Here is a 19,345-nt window from a genome sequence, read left to right on the forward strand (position 1 = left end):
GCATTTCAGAGCTGTTAGCATCCCTGTTACTCATGCATTTTTGCCTTAAACTTCATTCTCTGTTACACTAGTGAGATAGGACTGGTTATATGATCATATGATAGCCCTTCCTTAGGCAAATGATTACTTTGGTTTGCTTTCTATTCTTTGAGGATGGTCAACATGTGGTTTCAGAGTGTCTAAGTTATTACCAGCATTAACTTGAAAAGGCAAATACCAAGACATTGGCCAAAGGAAAGTTAATTAAATTACATTGGAGCACATATTTTAATTTCAATTGTGAGTTTCTTCAGTTGGTGTTCTTTTTGTTATCATGCTTCTTGTTGAATGTATAGCATTGTTACCCATTCTTTTCCATGGCGCTGCTTCCTATTTTATTTTTTAGGGGTATAGAGTGAGACAAAGGAAGAAAATTATTTAATAAATCCTTTTTATTTTAATATTTTAAACTATATACTAGATCAGTGGCAGGGAATTTCTAGATTAAAAAATGTCAAGGTAATTTAAAATTGTTTCTGTATGTCTCTTTGACAGGCTCATTTAAAAATTTTTCTTCCTTTGGGATTTTCTTGATTTTCTAAGTAGAATTTTAGAAAGCTGGTTTAAAGTTTCTAAAGGCAATACAGCTGACTTATAACCCTGAAGTAGAAAACTTTTTCTTCCCCTTTCATAGTTAGCATAAAAAAGTTAAGTAAGTTTTTTTTAAAAAAGATTTAGTTCCTTAAGAAGCTTTTTGATAGTCCTGGATTTGTAGCTTCTCTCCATACTGGAATCCTGACATCAGGAAGAGAGAAAATCCTCACATCTTTTCTCAGTGCTTTTTGCCTTTCTTCTTGCTTCTATCTGAGGATTTTGTGTCTGCCACTGAAGTCTTATAATTTAATTCACATTTCTAAGATCATATTAGTGCTACACATTTGGAACTCTCTGATACTGTTATTTTGTGAATATGGTCATAGTAAGATCACTTTTACACCTGAGTCTCCTGCTGAATTTCACATACTTGGGGCATGGCACCACATCAAAAATCCAGTTGTGTTTTTGCAAGGATGTGAATGGGAAAACTGCACTAGGCCATGTGAATACCCCAGCATTTTATATGTTACTTGAATGAATAATAAATACATAAATGTGTATAGATATGTATATAGAAACCATGTAATGTATGTTTTAGTGGAAAAATCTTATGTGCCAAGGATTAGAAATTTAATTGAGAAGCAAAGACTGAGATATAGACAAGTTTTTAACGGCGTGTAACTGAAGAACACGGCACGGAAATACAACATATAGGTAGGAGGAAGATTGTTCTCTAAAAAGGGGTAGACTGAACCCTTGGTTAGAAGTAGAACTATGATCAGACATCACATTTTTAAAAGAGGCAAAAATAAGGTCTGTGATATGTACCTACCTATGATCAGACATCACATTTTTAAAAGAGGCAAAAATAAGGTCTGTGATATGTACCCACCTATTCCTGTTACTAGATGTATGATAATCAGCCTACTATGCTGCTTTTTGACAAACATAATCTAGTTTCCTTGCTATAGCTCTGTTTTTGGGCTCTTAATTTCCAACCTAGATGAAGTTCATAACTGAACTTTTCTCACCTGGACATATTTTCTGTAGTTCACGATGACCAGCATAGGATTTATCTCTAGCCAAGAAACAAATATAGAGCATCTGTTGTATGCAAGACCTGAAGGCAGAGATAAAGATGTGGCCTTTGTGTGTGTGTTTATGTGTGTATGTGTGTGTGTGTGTGTATATGTGTGTGTGTGTGTGTGTGTGTGTGTGTGTGTTAGGGCTATTTTCTTTTTGTTAGTGCTCTGGACGCATGGATTTTGAATGGTCTACTCTCAATCTTATTTCCCCATGAGCCCTCATGTTTTTAGAGTGCAATTTTTAAAAAAAGATTTACTTATTTATTTGTGAGACACACACACACACACACACACAGAGGCAGAGACATAAGCAGAGGGAGAAGCAGGCTTCTTGCAGGGAGCCCGATGTGGGACTCAATCCTGGATCCTGGGATCATGCCCTGAGCTGAAGGCAGACACTCAACCCCTGAGCCACCCAGGCGTCCCTTAGGGTGCAATTTAACAGAATGCAACATTTTTTAGGAACAAGTTTACTGGGTTGTGATAGAATTAGTATTTGGTATATTTACTGATAAAATTAGTTCATTTTTTTCCCTCTAGAAAAACATACTACTCAGAACATACTCAAAGCTGTGTAAATATTAAGAAGAAAATCCTAAAGTTTTGTGAAATGCCATGAATGCTATATGGATATTTTTGGTATTGAGAAAGTATTTATTTTTTATTTTTAAATGTTTTATTTATTTGAGAGAGAGAGAGAGAGCATGTTGAGAGAGAGAGAGAGAGAGATCATGAGCAGGGGGGAGGGATAAGGGAGAAGCAGACTCCCCACTGATTGGGGAGTCTAATGTGGCACTGATCCCAGGACCCCCTGGATCATGACCTAAGCTGAAGGCAGATGCTTAACCAACTGAGCCACTTAGGTGCCCTGAGAACACATTTTAAATAAATAATGTTTCTCTGAATATATGGAAGTCTAAGCAATGACTAGCATTAGTGGAGAAGAATTAAGTCCTAGAATTTCTAGGATTTATTAAAAATAAAGGTTTCCATTTACTAAAACCTTGTGAGCATTTTTAAGTCAACCATAACATGAACATTTCACTGTAAAAATTTGCAATAGAAATTGCTAGGGTTACCTGTATCTATAATAATTTGAGATTCAGCCTTTTTTGGGGGGGTCAGTTTCTATCTTTTCTCTATCACTTTTCAAAGTATCTTCTCCTCCTTTAGACTTAAAGGTTCATTTATTTATTAAAGATTTTATTTATTTATTCATGAGAGACATAGAGAGAGAGAGAGAGAGAGAGAGAGAGAGGGAGGCAGAGACACAGGCAGAGAGAGAAGCAGGCTCCATGCAGGAAGCCCGATGTGGGACTTGATCCCAGGTCTCCAGGATCACCCCCTGGGCTGAAGGGAGCGCTAAACCACTGAGCCACCTGGGCTGCCCCAGACTTAAAGGTTTATTGAAATTAATTCATAAGGTGGATTTATTGTATTAGATTTATATGCATAGAGTAGACTTTTCTCTTACCCCTTTCCTAACCTTACTTCCTTATTTATTTTTTTCTTTTTTTGGTTAAAAAAAGAGGGTGAGGTTTCTCTATCCCTTATTTCTTTTGTCTAGGTTCTTTTTTTTTATGGGGGGGAGTTAATCTGTCTATTAGACTCTACTTATTTGAAAGTCAGGCATCTGGCAGCTTCATATGTTAGAGATGGCTCCAGGTTGGCTGATAGGAAACCAGACTTTCCACCCAGGTAAGAAGTACCACAGAACCTATAGGGTACAGCTGGTGGTTATGGGGGCGAGGGGAGGTGACTAGGCTAATATTTCTCCATTCAGGAGAAAGTTCCTAGCTCTGCTTTGCATTTCCCTATTCTTGCATTTGCACAAACCTCTATTCACAGTGTTCTAATAAGCTTCTTTGTCTAGTCGCCCAAGTACAGGGATGGTTAAAGAAGCTTGTGGCAAGACTAAGAAGAGTGTGGTGGTGTCAGGACGAGGTGGCACATTTAGAGCCTTAAGAAGGAAAGGGAAAATAAACCATAAAAATGATGCAGAGGAGCACATGGATGTCAGGTCTTGAGATTAGGAGCCAGTGGCCCTGCATACTCTCGGTTAAACCCTGATGACTGTCACTGCTGTTCACAATTGACCCAGTCATCAGTTGAAGATTAGACTGTGTTTATTATAATTCATTTGAAAAGTCCGGGAGGTGCACAATAACTTTTTTCATTTAAAAAAAAAACCCACATACAAAGGCAGACACTGCAAGGGATCAATTTTTGTTTTCCTGCAAAAATGACCTAAGCAGATAGAGGTCAGATTCTAGCATTTTTATCCATCAGTTGTCTTTCTTATCTTTTCCTTTATATCTATCAGGATGATGTTTTTATGAAAGACTTTTGTAAATAGGCCTTTTTTTTTTTAAGAAAAATATATTTTATTGTTCCTCTGTGGTGTAGTTTCAGATATATCTCAATGACCTAAAATAAAGACAGTTTTAATAGCAGTGGATTGTGATTCCTGTATGACATGAACATAATGATTAGTTTCCTGTAGCTTTGCCTTTTAGCCTCTGTTTTTTCACTTCTGCTTTAAGGCCAAACTTGTGTACCTGCTGTGTATGTAAGTTGATGCTGTATTTCCCCTACTCATTCTTCCCATTAATTCTTCAAGGTCCCCATCTATTCCCACTCTTTGGGAGCCCACAGAATTTGAACAACGGTCATCAGCAGGAGCTCTTCCTAATTTATTTATTCAACAGGTACTGAGTGCTATCCTAGGGACTGGGGAATGCAGAGAGCAAATCAGTAGAATCCATGCTCTGGAGCCATTTACATGCTAGTAGGGGGCAGAAGACAAATAAATACATTGCAGCAAACATGGTACATGGTGATGGGGAGGAAGGAGCAACAGCAGAAGAGGGAAGCCAGGGAACAATTCTGAGGAGGAACTTATTGAAATCCAACTGAGTAACGAGAAGGCATCGGCCAACATTATCTGAGGAAGAACATTCTAGGCAGCAAGAGCCACACAGACGGATTTCTGAGGTAGGAATTAGCTCTGAGCAAAAGAAAACTGGTCCATTTTTGCTGAAGCAGAGAGTGGTGAATGCTCAGGATTCCCTGCTTAGATCTGCTTGTCCAGTGGGTGCCCACAGAAGCACTTCCTCTCCGGGCCTCAGTCAATGATGACCAGTCCACCAGGGGTATGCATGGCCCTCTTGCTTCAAGTGGGCTAATGTTGGTTGTGGTTTTTTTCCTCTGAGGCCACTCTTCTTGCTTTCCCTCATCCTCCTTGTCCTGTCTCCTCACTCTTTTTCTCTGAGAACATGTCCTCAGTAAATTAGGTGAACAAGAATCCTTGCTGAGCTCTATTTCTAGGAAACCATAACCTAAGACAGGTAACTGAGCTTCTGACCACTTTTTGCAGCTCCAGACCCTTGTACAGTTGCCTACTTACCATGGCCGCTTGGGTATTCCAAAGATATCTAAAACTCAACATGCAAAAATTGAATTCGTGATAATAATTCTTTCCTTCCTTTTCAAGCTTTTGTTCTTTCTTTATTCCTTTGGTTTATGAGTCCACCTTTCACTTAATTATACAGAATTCAGGGCCATGCTTGGATTTTCCCTTTCCATTAGATCTCCTGTCTAGTCATGCAGCAAGTGACTCAGATTTAATGTCTCTCACCTCCTTTATCTTTCTATCTCCATTTTCTTTTAAGATTTTATTCATTTATTTGAGAGAGAGTGAGAGCAGCGGTGGGGGGAGGAGGGGGGGGTGAGGAGGGGCCGAGGGAGAGGGACAAGCAGACTCCACGCTGATGCAGAGCTCAATCCCATAACTCTGAGATCATGATCCAAGTCAAAACCAAGAGTCCTACTGACTGGGCCACTCAGGCTCTGCCATCTCCATTTTTATTGCTTTAGTTCAGGGCTTTGACTAAACTATTCATCTCTCAAGTAGCCTCCCCAGGTCCCCTCCCGCACCCCTCTAATCCATTCTACACAATTACCCTGTGGCAAAATGAAAAATCCCATCCAGCTGCTATTCTGCTTGCAGTCCTTTAGTACTTTCCTGTTGGATTAAATGGCAGCTTCCTGTAGGATAAAATCCCCAACTTCTTAGCGCGGCTTACAGGTCTGTTATGCTCTGGCATTGAGCCATCTTTCCCTCCGCCTTCACAGCTGCCACCCGTCTATTCAGCGCTGGGTGCTTTTTCTCGACAGCTTTCAGTTTCAGGCCTCTGCTCCTTTTGTCCTCCTCCTGGCCAGTGCCTGGAAGACTCCGCTTTATGCTGCCTCCCCAGTGAAGGCTTCTTTAGCCAACTAAGTGCTCTCAAAACACATTTTGGTCTATTATAATCACTTGCTCTAGTTTTAATCACTCCCTGGGTTCCTTGAATGCAGAGAACATGGCTGTTCACATTGCTGGGTGCATCAGCACACCTTTATTGAATGAATCCATGAAAAAAATAAATGGGAAACCTGATTGTGTGAAGTTTTTTACAAGATAACTTCATGACCATGAACACCATATATGCCCTTATCTGCCAACTCTATAGGAAAAAAGATATAGAAACTATTTGGATGAAGTGACTGAAGATAACACTTTTTTTTTAAGGTTTATGTATTTATTTGAGATAGAGCATACGAGTCGAGGTGGGGGTTGGGGGTTGGTGCAGAGGCAGAGGTAGAAGCAGACTCCCTGCTGAGCAGGAAGCCCCGGTGCAGGGCTCAATCCCAGGACCCTGAGATCATGATCTGGTGCAGGGCTCAATCCCAGGACCCTGAGATCATGATCTGAGTCAAAAGCAGATATTTAACCGACTGAGCCACCCAGGTGCTCCTGGGAGATATCTTTGAACCAATTAGCATATGAAGGGAAAACACTTTCCTCTGAGCTTTCTAATTTTAAGTCCACCCAGTCCTGTGGGCTATGAGAATATTGGCTGCTCACCATTGATAGAGTAGTTACCTCCTATTGTACTTTAATCTCTTAATTATGTAAATATCTGTGAGATCATATTTCATGCTTGACTTTTAAAATTTCTTGCCTAAAATAGTTTTCAGTTGTATCCTTGTGTCTTAACCTAATTTATACCCTTTTGTGGTTCTGTTTTGTGAGGATGGAAGTACTTGCAAGAAAGACAAGGTGTAACTTAACCAATGTCCTGTAGGGGTCGCTATGAGTAGCCTTTTGGCATTCTTCCTTGCCACCCAGCACCCAGCACTGTGTGGTATGACTTGACATAATTAACCTAAGGATTGTGAGATCTGGTTTGTGTTGGCATGTTACTTTTGAAAGTGGTATAAGCTCTAACCCCTCTAATCAAGAATTCTATAGGCTTGTAAGTATGTATTTTATCACTTTGGTTCTTTTAAGTGCTACACCTGTGCATTTTTATCCTCATTTATTTGGTGCATGGTTATTTTAGAGATCTCATTATGCCCCATTTACATATGAAAAATATAAACACATAGACACATTTAAGTATTTTAGTGGCTTTTGCAGCACGAATGGTGGTAGCCATCATTGGCCTTCTATAGGACTTCAGATTGTTGTTTAATGGGGTTGTCACTCAGGATCCTTACTGGCTTCCTCCAGTGCCTTTAAAAAAATTGAATTGAGTATGATGAGGTGCATCCCCTTGATTAAATGTTTTTCCTCCTTTGCAATCACCATTAGCTGTTTGGCTCCCATTCTGTATTCTTTTGAAGCAGCCCCGCATTGCAAATCAATATCTTTCTGAAGAGACAGTGTGTTGTGAATTGCCTGGACAGCATATGCACGGTTACTTTGGCTGCAATGCTGCTGCAGAGCCTGGTTACTCTGCCTTCCTGGGAACTCCACAGGCAAGTCCATCGTGTTTGGAGGAAAAAAAAAAAACCTAGATTTTTTTTGGGGGGAGGAAAAAACGAACTGTTAAAGCTATTGATACTGAATGTTAGCATGTCCTTTGTATTCTTCTGAACTATTTTTGGTCTTGTTCCACTGAGATTAGTTTCTCTTAGGTGATTTCTGGTGTGTTTTTTTTTTCTCGTGTGTGTGTGGTTTTTTTTTTTTTTTTTTTTTGCTTTTGCTTCCCCCTTTCTTGGTTGTAGTACGGCCGTACCATTTCAGCTTGCTAGTGCAGAAAGATGTGAATTCAGTTGCTGTATGAGCCTGGCCTGGTGCAAACACATTACTAGAGACATGTTAAAGAGTTCCAGGTGAATCGAGCCTGAGAGAGACAACAGCAAAACGGTAAGACGGAGCATGCTTAAAATTAGAGCAGGGATTTTAATTTGGAGCATCTCGGCAAGTCTGAATCCTGACTCACTCATTTACAACTTGAAAAGGATTCATTTTATGCATGTCATTTCACTCACCCCCTTCTATTTAACTGCCAGAAACATCACAGATTGATCAAGGGGGTATTTAAATTAGGGATCCGACAGGAGGTTACTCATGGAGAGTCTCTTGAGGTTCCCAAGGCTACTGCTTGTAGTTTGTAAACACCAGGAGCAGTGATAAGATGAGGAAAAGGTTTAGCGTCTGTGCTTCTTTGCTATAGCTGAGTGTTATTTCTTCCGAAACTAGTCTTATTTATTACAGCTTAAAGAGATCTTACAGATTGTTTTGCCCGGCTTTGCTTGGCTGAATGCCCTCTGAATCAAGCCAGTGAAGGACGGGTGACCACTTCTTTCATTTGGGTAAACTGATATCCATGAATTAGCTGGATTGGACCTTACTGGAATAAGCATCTCTAATATATTAGGGATCTGGGTTTCCTCCTTGCTTGTTCCACCCCTTCCCTTCTAGAGCACAGAAATGTACCTTCTTTACGTCTGTGCTGCCTGGCAGAGGTCAGTGTGCTGGTATTTTGCATCATTACACCTGTAGTGCTTATGCTTTCATGTACAGAAATCATAATCCTTCATGCGGTTCTGCCTGAAGTGCTGGCTCTAATAGTGGATGGTTCGCATTTTGGATGCTAATGGAGAACCCCTGCATGCTTGAAGGACTGGGCTAGCAGACAGGCTGCTCCAAAATGATGCTTACCTGCTTGTGCTGATGATAACAGTTGAGACACAGAATGTAAACCTTGATATCTACAGGGGTTGAATTTCTATTTCCTTTGTTAATTGACACACAGTTTTGGGGGGTGGAGGACAGTCGAAGTTGCAGAACATGTTTTAATATTGTTCAAAGTGAGACTACATTACATGGTCCTGGTGGATTTCTTAGGATCCATCTACTATATAGGTGCTGAAGTTAAGGGTGACAGCATTTGTTTTTTTGCTTTAAAAATATTCTGCTTATATATACTTTAACTCAGCAAATCATGTAGAATATAAATGATGTAGATAGTGATTATCAGTTGAGAAAATCATCAGTAACTTGCTGTAGCATGTTGGCCATAAGCCAGTTGTGTATGATTTTATGACATTAGTATTTTTAAAAAAGAACACCTGATTTCTTGATAGACAAGTGAGAGAAATTTTTCACTGGTGGGGGGCACTTAGGAGCCTGAAATATCCTTCTATATTTACTCAACTATTGATTATAAATATGAGGCATTGATTTTTAGGAATGAATATTTGGATTTTCTTCCAAAGAAAATTCAAGTTTTCTGTTATTTTTATCATTTATTACTTCCTAAAAAGTTAACATGAATTATTAGCTCTTCTTTTCCATACTTCAGTAGTTCTTTTTCTGAAAAAAACTTTTTTCTGTTCAGAATAACTCTGTGTTGTTGTTTTCTGAGAGTGATATGTTCTAGCTATTTATATTTTCACCTTTACTTTGTATAAGCTGTGAGGTTTATTTTTTTGCCCTGTGACAGAAGGAATTGTACATTTGCAAAAAGTAGTTTTTAAAAAGGGGAAGCGTGGAATAGTTATAGGACATTGATTTTACAATCATACACTTTTTTTTTTTTTACAAGATTTCATTTATTTATATGAGAGAGAGAGAGAGAGAGAGAGCACTCATAAGCAGGGCATTGGCAGAGGGAGAGTAAGAAACAGATTCCTCTGAGCAAGAAACCCAGCTGGGGCTCGACCCCGGGACCCCTGAAATCCTAACCTGAGTTGTAGGCAGACACTTAACTGTCTAAACCATCCAGGTGACCCTCAGTCATACACTTTCTAATTCCTCATTCTGCAAACATTTATTAGCCATCTACTATGTGTAAGACATTGTAAAGAACTACTATGAGGAAGTACAATGCAGTAATATATATACCCCCTCCCCTGAAGGGGCTTAGATGGAGTAGCACTGGGATTTTTCTCTGGAATATGCTCTGGAATATTCTTTCTTATGAATAAGTAAATTTGATACTTTTTAAATATTATATTTTCTCCTTAGGAGACTCCTTCTATTTTCTTTTAATCATTTATTTATTAAACAAACACTTATGGAGAGCCTACTGTGTAACAGTGTAAATGCTCTGTAACAGTTAAGTCAAAAAGATCAGGTGCCTGTCCACATGGATCTTTCCATGTACTGTACTTCTTTTTAAGATATTTCCAGGAGAAATTTTGGAGCAGGTTTCTTTCATTTGGGGCAATCACAATATAGATACTGTATGCTCTGATATTTTTTCATTTTTTAATTTTGGTATATATATATAATATACATACCATACTCGACCATTTTTAAGTGTTCAGTTCATTGCCAATAAGTACTTTCACAAAGTACTGCTACCAACACTACTATCCATTTCCAGAATTTTTTTCCATCATCCAAACAGAAAAACTCTATAACCATTAAATAATAACTCCCCAGTTTCCCTCCCGCTGGTCCCTGGTAATCTCTGGTCTACTTTCTGTGCCTCTGAATTTGCCAATTCTAGGTACCTCATCAAATGGAATCATGCAACATTTATCCTTTTATGTTTGGTTAATTTCACTTAGCATGTTTTCAGGCTTCATCTCTGTTGTAGCAGGTACCAGAATTTCATTACTTTTTAATATATGCTTTGATATTTTTTTAGTGGAGGAGGAGCAGAGAGAATTTTAAGCAGGCTCCATACCCAACGCGGAGCCCCTTGCAGGGCTTGATTTCACAACCCTAAGATCATGACCTGAGCCGAAATCAAGAGTCAGACACTTAACTGACTGAGCACCCAGGCACCCCAATATATGCTTTGATATTTGTATGGGAAACACCAGAATTCCCTCTTCTTCTGTATATCATTTCACTAAATCAAGTTTTCATATGGATACCATAATAGATAGTTTAGAGATACTAAAACTAAAAGCTTGTGGAGAGGGGCAAGGAATGAGGAATAGAAATGCACTGAGGGAATGATCTATGGATATATTACATTTGCATTCTCTACATGGCCTGGTAATTGAGCATGGTAATTGAGCTACTTAGGTTTTCATGTTATTTCTTTGGTGTTAGAAAGCAACAGTCAGCTGAAATATTCAGTGGAAGGCTGAACTGTGGCCTTTGTCAGTATTAACATTTGAATTGCACCCACTCTTCTTCAGTTCCCCTACTCTATCTGGTCATGTTGAGGTCCCCCTACAGAATTAAAGACTCAGAATTGGCAGGTTTTTAGCATTTGTGTTGTCTGATTGGCTCATCACCATCTGCTCAGCCAGTGGGAGAGTGAGACTTGACTCAGTCTCCTGATGCCCTCTGCAAACCTTCCTTCACTGCCTACTGCTGTTTTCAACGGACAATCTAAAAACCCCATATATCTTCTGTGTTGGGCAGAGAAGAATAGGAGAGGAGAGTATAAGCTTTTTGCCATATTAAGTAGTTTTCCATTGGATGAGGTAAGCTTGGTTTCATCAATATAGCATTCTCTTTCTCAAGTTTCTTCCTGATACTGCTTATCTTAAATCCAGATGGTTTTTCTCATAGAGAATCTTTTTAGAAAGCCAAGTTAAGGCTCTCAGAGGTATCCATTTATCTGCCATCAACTGATTTGATGATTCTTAGATTGGATCAGTCTGCGGGTTATGCCCATGCTTTTACCATACTAATCAGGAAACACAAACATATATGGGAAAGGAAGATTGAACATGGCAGTGCCTAATGTCTGAGGCAGTCCATCTTCCCCATCAGCCTGTCCTTTTTTAATGATCTTAATGCTTCTGCCTGCCTTAACTACTTTGCTGTTTGGCCTTGACTTTTGATATGAGACTGATTTAGAATCAGGTTGATCAAAGGCATGTTAAGTTTAGGTGGTGGAATTAGTGAGGGATGAATAGAGGATGGATCAGAAAATCTTAAACCAGAGAGGACTCACTTTGCTCAGCTTTAAAAGTGCTTTCTTTTGCATCAGGAGAAGAGAGAATGAGAGAAATGTTGCAGACCAGGTCAGCCTTTGCTTATTTTTCTCACAATATAAATCCTGGGAACATGTGAGGAGGACATCCCAGTGGTCAAGAGCTTGAGCTTTGTAGTCAGAGTCTTAGAATAAATTTTTCCCCCTCTACCTACTCTCTTTGTCATCTTGGACATGTTACTTAATTCTTGTGTGCCTCAATTTAAACGTCTGAAAAATCAGAATAATTATCATACTCCTTGGTGTTGTTATAGAGATTGAAAAACTACTTATAAATCATTTTCATCATAGCTGTTATATAATAAGAGCTCTATAATAACCATCATCATTATCATTGTTATCTAAAAATCCTTAATTTCCATCTCTCTCCTGTCAACTTGAATTTATCCTGTCTAAGCTTTCTTTTCCAGTTTGCTTGTTTATTGAGCATATATGGGAATTTTTAGTTTTATTGTGTTTGACGAGAATAAAAAGGGGATTTGAAAAAGTGCTCCAGTATTCCATTTATCATCTGGTAGGTTTTGGGAGGATAGCTGTTCTAGAAACTTCCTCTTCTGCCCAGCTGATACAAGTTTGCCCCAGTGGCTTATTCCTTAGCTAAATGAGATCTCTTGCTAAAATTCAAAGAGGACAGTGAAATGTTCCTGGAAGCACTGGGGCTTATTTTCAGGTGGCAGACAAGCAGCAGGATATGTGTATCCCACTGCTCTGCTCTATTCACCTTGACTCTCTCCGTTCAGATTCACTATTGACTTTACTCAGTCATAGAAAAGGTTTGACAGAACCAGTCCTCATGAAATCAGTGAGAACTCTATTATTAATGGATTGCTGTCAAATTTATTATTGCTGAAATTTTAGCTCTTTACAAGAGATGGACCAGTTGTTAAAGCTGCATTGAAAAATAGTTCCGTTTTCCCCCCAGAGATTCATTGTTCCCTGTGTTTCTCTTCATAAGCTCTGTGTGGTTAGTGACCCATATAGGATTCTCTGAAAATTTTAAGAGCTTCAAAAGTCAATCCTATATTGAGTGATGCCCTATATTTTTCTGAATTCTTTGGTTAGGTTTGTATTTCCATTTATTTTATTAGAATAAAGACATTAAACTTTTAAACTTTATAACATCATTCTTGACATTAGTCACTAAATTATTATTCAAGCATTAATACATTCTAAATTTTATTAAAAAGATGGTTATTGTAGGTGAGGAGATATAAGTTGTACTTATTTATATAGCCATCTGTTTCAGAGTAAAAAGATAGTGCACAATTTTATTTCTCTTTCAGGGAAGGAATTTAAAAATATTTATAATCTTTATTTTTAAATGCTGTTCATATGGTTACCAGGGGAAGGAAATTCAGGCCCTAATGGATCAGCCAGTACCTCCAGTAGTGTCTTTTTTTCAGTTTCCATTTTAAATGTTATTATGCCTCCTGGATGCTTGATCTTACATGAGGGACAGAACAGCGCGCTACAGATATTTGAAAGGTATAAACATGAAGGAAGAACTGGCCCAGTTTAGTACAAAGAAGCTATGGGTGGTGCAATGAAATTGAGAAGAGAAGCAAAACAATTCAGAAGGCACCCGAGACTATCGTTTGCACAGCCTTTGAGACAAATGGCAGTTTCTCTGGTCCTTGTGATGTTAACAAAACCAAAAACCAAAACCCAAAAAACCCTCAAACAGTAAGCATATAGGTAGAAAGCATCCTGGACCATGTTCAGGGTTTCATACAACTGTATCTGAGCTCAGCCTTATCCATGTATTATTAGTACTTCTGGCGTGGTAGACATTTTAAAATCGCTATAGGTGATATTAGTCCTTCTTGCTAGTTTATTTCACACCTCTGCATGGTGTGGCGTCCTTTGAAAACACTCTGGTTTTCCTTTCTCAGGTTAGGTAGGACTTAAGACAAAACAGAATAAAAAGAAAAGCTATATTTAAACCTGTAAATTCTGTGAGAGAGGGGGGAAAAGGTTCTTATTTGCAGAAACAGACTTTCTTTTCTATAATAAGGGCTTTAAGGGAATAGTGTCTTGATGAAGAAACTAGTTAGCCATGCGTAGTGAGCCACTTGTGTAGCTTGAGTCTTCTGTTTTGTCAAGAATGGGTATTCCAGTTCCTAACTGCAGCTGTTAGAATTTTGTAGGTTGGAATAGGCTTTTGCTTTGTGGAATCTCAACAAAGCCACTCCCTTATTGCATGTGGGGATTCTTGTTTTACATAGCCCCTTTCTGAGCCCTCTGACTATAAGTGGGAGAGGTAGATAATATAGATGTCAATTCTAATCTTTCAACTCCCAACACTATATATTCATTTGGCCATATGATATGAATGCTACACTCTTGACTCTTATCCATGATGGAATTTTAATCAGTGTATAATTATGGACATCAAGTAAGAGAAAATTCGCCTTTCTTCTTCTTTCTCCTTTTGACCTTTTTTGGGATATATAGTATGTTTTTGGTGGGAACAGTGACAGAAAGCCACCCAGACTTCCACAGAATTGCCATGTCCTTCTATTCGTGAAGAAGGGTTCCTGTCCCTTGTCCAGTGGGGTGGGACATATTCAGTTATGCCATGTAGGCAAAGGGCTTTTTATTTTCCTTCCAAGGGAGGACCTGTTTTAGGATACATGGTGCACTTTACAAGTGTAAGTTCTTTTAAAAATATTGTTTCTAGATCCTAAAGTGACTTCTTTCTTTTTTTTTTTTCTTTCAAAATTACCAAATAAACTCTGGTGAATAAAGGGCAAAGCAAGATACTGGGTTCACATCTCCTTGGCATAATTTTGTGGTAATTTTTTTCATCGATATGGTAGCCAGTGGCAAAACAATGCTTCTGTATTAGAAATGCATAAATCCACAAATTTCTACACTGGAAATAATGTTACATATGCTGTTGTAACACATGTGTATTCTTCTTGTTCTACTTTTCACTTATTCTGATTGTATTGCTTCTAAAAAATGCATAAATATTTTGGGTATACCTTAATGGACTATTTTATTTCAGAATTATTTCAGAATATTTCAAAATTATGTTAAAGAATTATCTGAAATTGCCATGACCCTTTGTGGGAATTTTGTGTAAAAATGTTACCCAAGGAATATTGAAATGATCATCATTCATATGGTACCCAGAGTTTGAAATAAATTTTGCCTCTTAAACTCTTGACTTCTCACACAATCTAAATCCCTTATTTGGCCATACCAGCGGAATCTATTATATATGGTTTAGAGCACTGCTCCTCAAACTTGTAACATGTACTCCAGTCCCTTAAAGATAGTGTTTAAATGCAGGTTCTGACTCAGTAAGACTTGAGGGGGGGAGGTGCTGAGATCTCAGGTGTTGCCAGTGCTGTTGGTCCACAACAGAAAGGTGTTAGAGAATATTCCAGATGAAATCCTGATTCCCAAAGATAGCTACATTAACAACAACAAAAAACCTATGTAGGCCATAGCAACCAACAGAGAGGGCATTTTTACCCTTACCGTATGTATTCATTAAATTTTGTGTTAAATGTTTATCATTATTATTTGGGTGAAATAGAGAACATAGAGGTCAGTAAATATAAGCATCTGTTTATGCGAACTTGTAAGTAACTGTATCATATATACCTAAAATCGAGTATAATTTTTAAAAAGATTTTATTTATATATTTAGAGAGAGCACATGTGTGTGCAAGCAGGGGGTAGGGCAGAGAGAGAGAGAGAGAGAGAGAACAGAACTCCCATTTCCTGCTGATGCAGGACTCATTGTGGGGCTTGATCCCATGACCCTGAGATCATGACCTGAGCAGAAACCAAGAGTCAACCACTCAACTGACTGAGCCACCCAGGTGCCCCTCGAGTATAATTATAAGGAAGGGAAAGGGGCTAAATAAAATTATTTAAGCAACATATATTAAAGTTTAAGCAAAGATCACCTAAATTTAATATTTACTATTTCATAATAAAACTAGCAAGATAATCATCAAGCCTCTTAGTAGTAAGCATTGAAGCCCAGTAAGGATTGTAATAAAACTGTAGTCACTGAAGTGGCATAGAGGAATGTAGCGTCCTCAAGAATTCTCCATTCAACTGTGTCTGTTAGCCAGTGGATTCAGGATTTAAATGAAATTAGGTCAGATTCCAAAGAAACCAGTCAGTAGAAAAATAAGCATTTTCAAATTAAATCACAGTACTAGATGTTGAATTCTGGTGAGCAGGAACAGCTGGTGAAAGCCTTTTCATTGACTGGAAAAGATCTGGCATCAGAAGGTGCCTCATTGTTATGTAGGTAGGACTAATTTTTTTAAATAAAATATGTTTAGTTAAGGGGGAAGGCTCGTATAAGGAAAACAGTCCATCTTTGAGTAAATATTAATAGAATGCCCATTTCATGCCATCTTTTGGGCTTTGGGGAACATTAAAGAATCAGAAGATAATTTCTGTGCTCAACATGTTTATAGTTTGGTCATAGAAATATAGTGAACTTATGAGAAATAGAGCAAAACAAAGACGTCCTCCCATCCCAACGGAATAAACCAAACACGTGAAAACAAATTCCACAGTGGCTTATAGGAAAGCATATAAGGCAGCATACATTTAAGTGACAAATCATGAAGTACAATGTACAAATATCCTAGTTCTTTCGCGAGGGCATTTTTGACATGTGACAGTGACAGTGACATAAGGATGCACCTGGCATTTAGTAGACAGAACCAGGGTTGCCAAACATCCTATGATGTGACTGTAGCATCATGCTGCTCACAAATAATTTGTCAGCCAAAAGGCCTGGGATACCATCATTGAGAAACAACGCTGGGATTTTGGAGTTAAGGAAGACCCACAGAGACCGGGAGAGATCAGCAGGTATTTGTGGTGTGAACGTGTCTACCTCCTTTCTAAACCTAAAATCCTAAGGGAAATGGTATGTAAAAGGAAGCACAAGAAATAAATTTATGTGTCTGGCCTTATGTAGTTGGTCTATTTAAAATCATTTACCAGCTGCAAATGGCTGCCTGGAGTTCATAATAGAACAGTCAAGCTGTAAAAGGTCTTAGGAGCTATTTACTCCAGCTGTATCATTATACAGATGATAAGACTGAGATTCAGAGAGTTTAAGTGATTGTCCTCAGTCACTTATGTGACTTACATGGGCAGGAGGCTTGCCTGGAAGTTAGCTAATATTCTGAAGGTGATTTTAGGCAAGATCTTGGTTCTGATAAAATCTAGCTATAAGTAAAAATAACACCCATGTGTATATCCCTTTATGTACAAAGAGATAACACATCCAATATCTGTGTTCTGTGTAACCATTCACATTGCCACCTTTACACACACACACACACACACACACACGCACACACATGAGAAAAAGACTACAAAGAGAGGGAGCATGTTTGTAGATCTTGTACGTTTAGGTTAGAGATGAAAGCAGCTGTCATGGTTTATAATGCCATTGGTATTAGAAATTCCTCCTACTTCACCCCCTACCCCCACCCCCACCATAATACCTTGCCCACCTATGCACCCCTAGCTGAAATTCTTTTTTAAAAAAATGAAGCTTTTTATTGTATAACGCTTAAAGTTCAAATAATTCTGGGAGAGGTTACATTCCGATTTTAAGTGTTCAAAAACTTGTAGATGACTGATGATGGGCTTTTTTATTGGGAGCATATTTTGAGAGGAGACACTGAGTAGGAGAAACCCATCAGACTCTCAGAGCGTGGTAGGGGAGGGGAAAAAACAAGAGTAAGAGTTGTTGTAGTATCAAGATTTTTGCCTATTTATATTTGCCAGTTTTGTATTGGGCCTGTCATGGATATTTCTTTCATGAACATCAAAAGACCATGATTTAGCTTACTGCCTGGCAGCATGCATATTTGCTATGGGTTAGTATAGAGTTCTTTAAGCCACTTTTTCCCTAGTGTCTGTCTTCATGAAGAGTGTGGGGTGAAGAAGTGGAGAAGATCACACCATGAATTCAGTAAAATGCTCATCACCAGAAAATGGTTGATTCAAAGGGACAATTTTCAGCCTGAATGAATTCACTTGAAATGGATGCCAGCCTTAACTGAATTAAGTTGTGCTCTTTCAAATCCATTGCTGTGAATTTGGTAGACAGTGTCTGGAATTTACATAGCTCCAAGCTAAAATCATAGGTCAAACTGTGACTTTTGGAGCCTCTAATACTATTTAAATTTCTAACAATTTTTACTGAGTTTTGAGTCTGCCAAGTAAAGTACAGACCTCTGTTAATGATGAGTGACTCAAAATAATTGATTTAGATGAACACCCAAATATGTGGGTGCATCTCTAACCTTGCTTGAATTCTAGATTCTATTGAATTTACTGGGAAAAAGAATAACAGAAGTTTATTTTGGTATTTGTGATGATTTCTTCTTTTTATCTGCCTTCAGGTACCACGAGACATCCCTGCTTATGTAAATTTTGTCACTTTAGTTTCCAAACAGCAGGAACAAAGCACAAAAATTCAGGCATAGAGAAGACCTAGCCTTATTCTTGTTAATATTGGCTTGTCTGTTATTTTCAGACAGCACTGATAGCACAGCTATTTCCTGTGATTGGCTTTGGGAATAGGTACCAAATGTGTTTTCTTTTGATTCTGTCATTTGAGAAAACCACTCTTAGTCTATGTTAAAGCCCGTACTTTCCCTAAATTAGTCAAAAACCTTTGCTAGACCCTTCAAGTAGAGATTTGAAGAAGGTGTTCTTGGGGGGCTATAAAATAAATAGAAAACAGTCTTTGCCAATTGGAGGAGACAATCAAATTGTTGAGGTTTAAAATATCACAAAAAGAATAACTATAATTCAGGGTACACAAAATATTGGGGCAAACTAAGTGGTGAGTGGGATTTAATTACAAAGGCTTCTGAGCAAAAATAGTTTTTGAGAAGAGTCGTCTTTTAAATTGAAGAATAATTGACATAATATTATATTAGATTCAGGTGTATAATATAGTGATTTGATACTTATCTGTACTACGGAATGGTCATCACAATAGTCTAGTTACCATCTGTCACCATACAAAGTGGCTACAGTATTATTGACTGTATTCTTTATGCTGTATATCCCCAAGTCTTATTTATTTTATAACTGAAAGATTGTACCTCTTACTTACCTTTACCTATTTCACCCATTCCTCACCCCCTTCCCTCTGACAACCACCAGTTTGTTTTTGTATCTATGAATCTGTTTCTGTTTCATTTGCTTGTTTTTTAGATCCCACATATAAGTGAAAACATACTGTGATTGTCTTTTTCTGTCTGAATTTTCACTTAGCATAGTATCTTCCTGGTCCACTCATGTTGTTGCAAATGGCAAGATTATGTTTTTTTTTATTATGGCTAAGTAATATCCTGTGATATTTATATATACTATATGTATAAAACCTTTTTTATTCACTTATCTGTTGATGGACATTTAGGTTGCTTCCTCTCTTGGGTA

At 38.2% G+C, this 19,345-nt stretch overlaps 1 protein-coding gene across 11 annotated transcripts in view; it reads left to right on the forward strand.

Annotated features, from left to right (window-relative positions):
- CDK14 (cyclin dependent kinase 14) overlaps window positions 1-19,345 on the forward strand; it is a 723,056-nt gene that overhangs the window by 260,663 nt on the left and 443,048 nt on the right. Inside the window, exons 1-2 of one of the 11 annotated variants that reach the window (XM_026003734.2) lie at window positions 6,810-6,958; window positions 7,713-7,854. The exons of 6 other annotated variants lie outside the window; for them this stretch is intronic. Coding sequence is in view for 2 of the 5 variants with exons in the window: in XM_072764234.1 (XP_072620335.1) it covers window positions 11,235-11,381 (147 nt within the window). In the remaining 3 variants the exon portion in view is untranslated. Of the gene's footprint in view, window positions 1-6,809; window positions 6,959-7,108; window positions 7,464-7,712; window positions 7,855-11,215; window positions 11,382-19,345 lie in introns of those variants that run through there. 4 more of the 11 variants (XM_072764238.1, XM_072764237.1, XM_072764234.1 and 1 more) reach the window with 4 other exon arrangements.

The sequence above is a fragment of the Vulpes vulpes genome, chromosome 7 (genome assembly GCF_048418805.1).
Source record: "Vulpes vulpes isolate BD-2025 chromosome 7, VulVul3, whole genome shotgun sequence".
NCBI lineage: Eukaryota > Metazoa > Chordata > Mammalia > Carnivora > Canidae > Vulpes > Vulpes vulpes.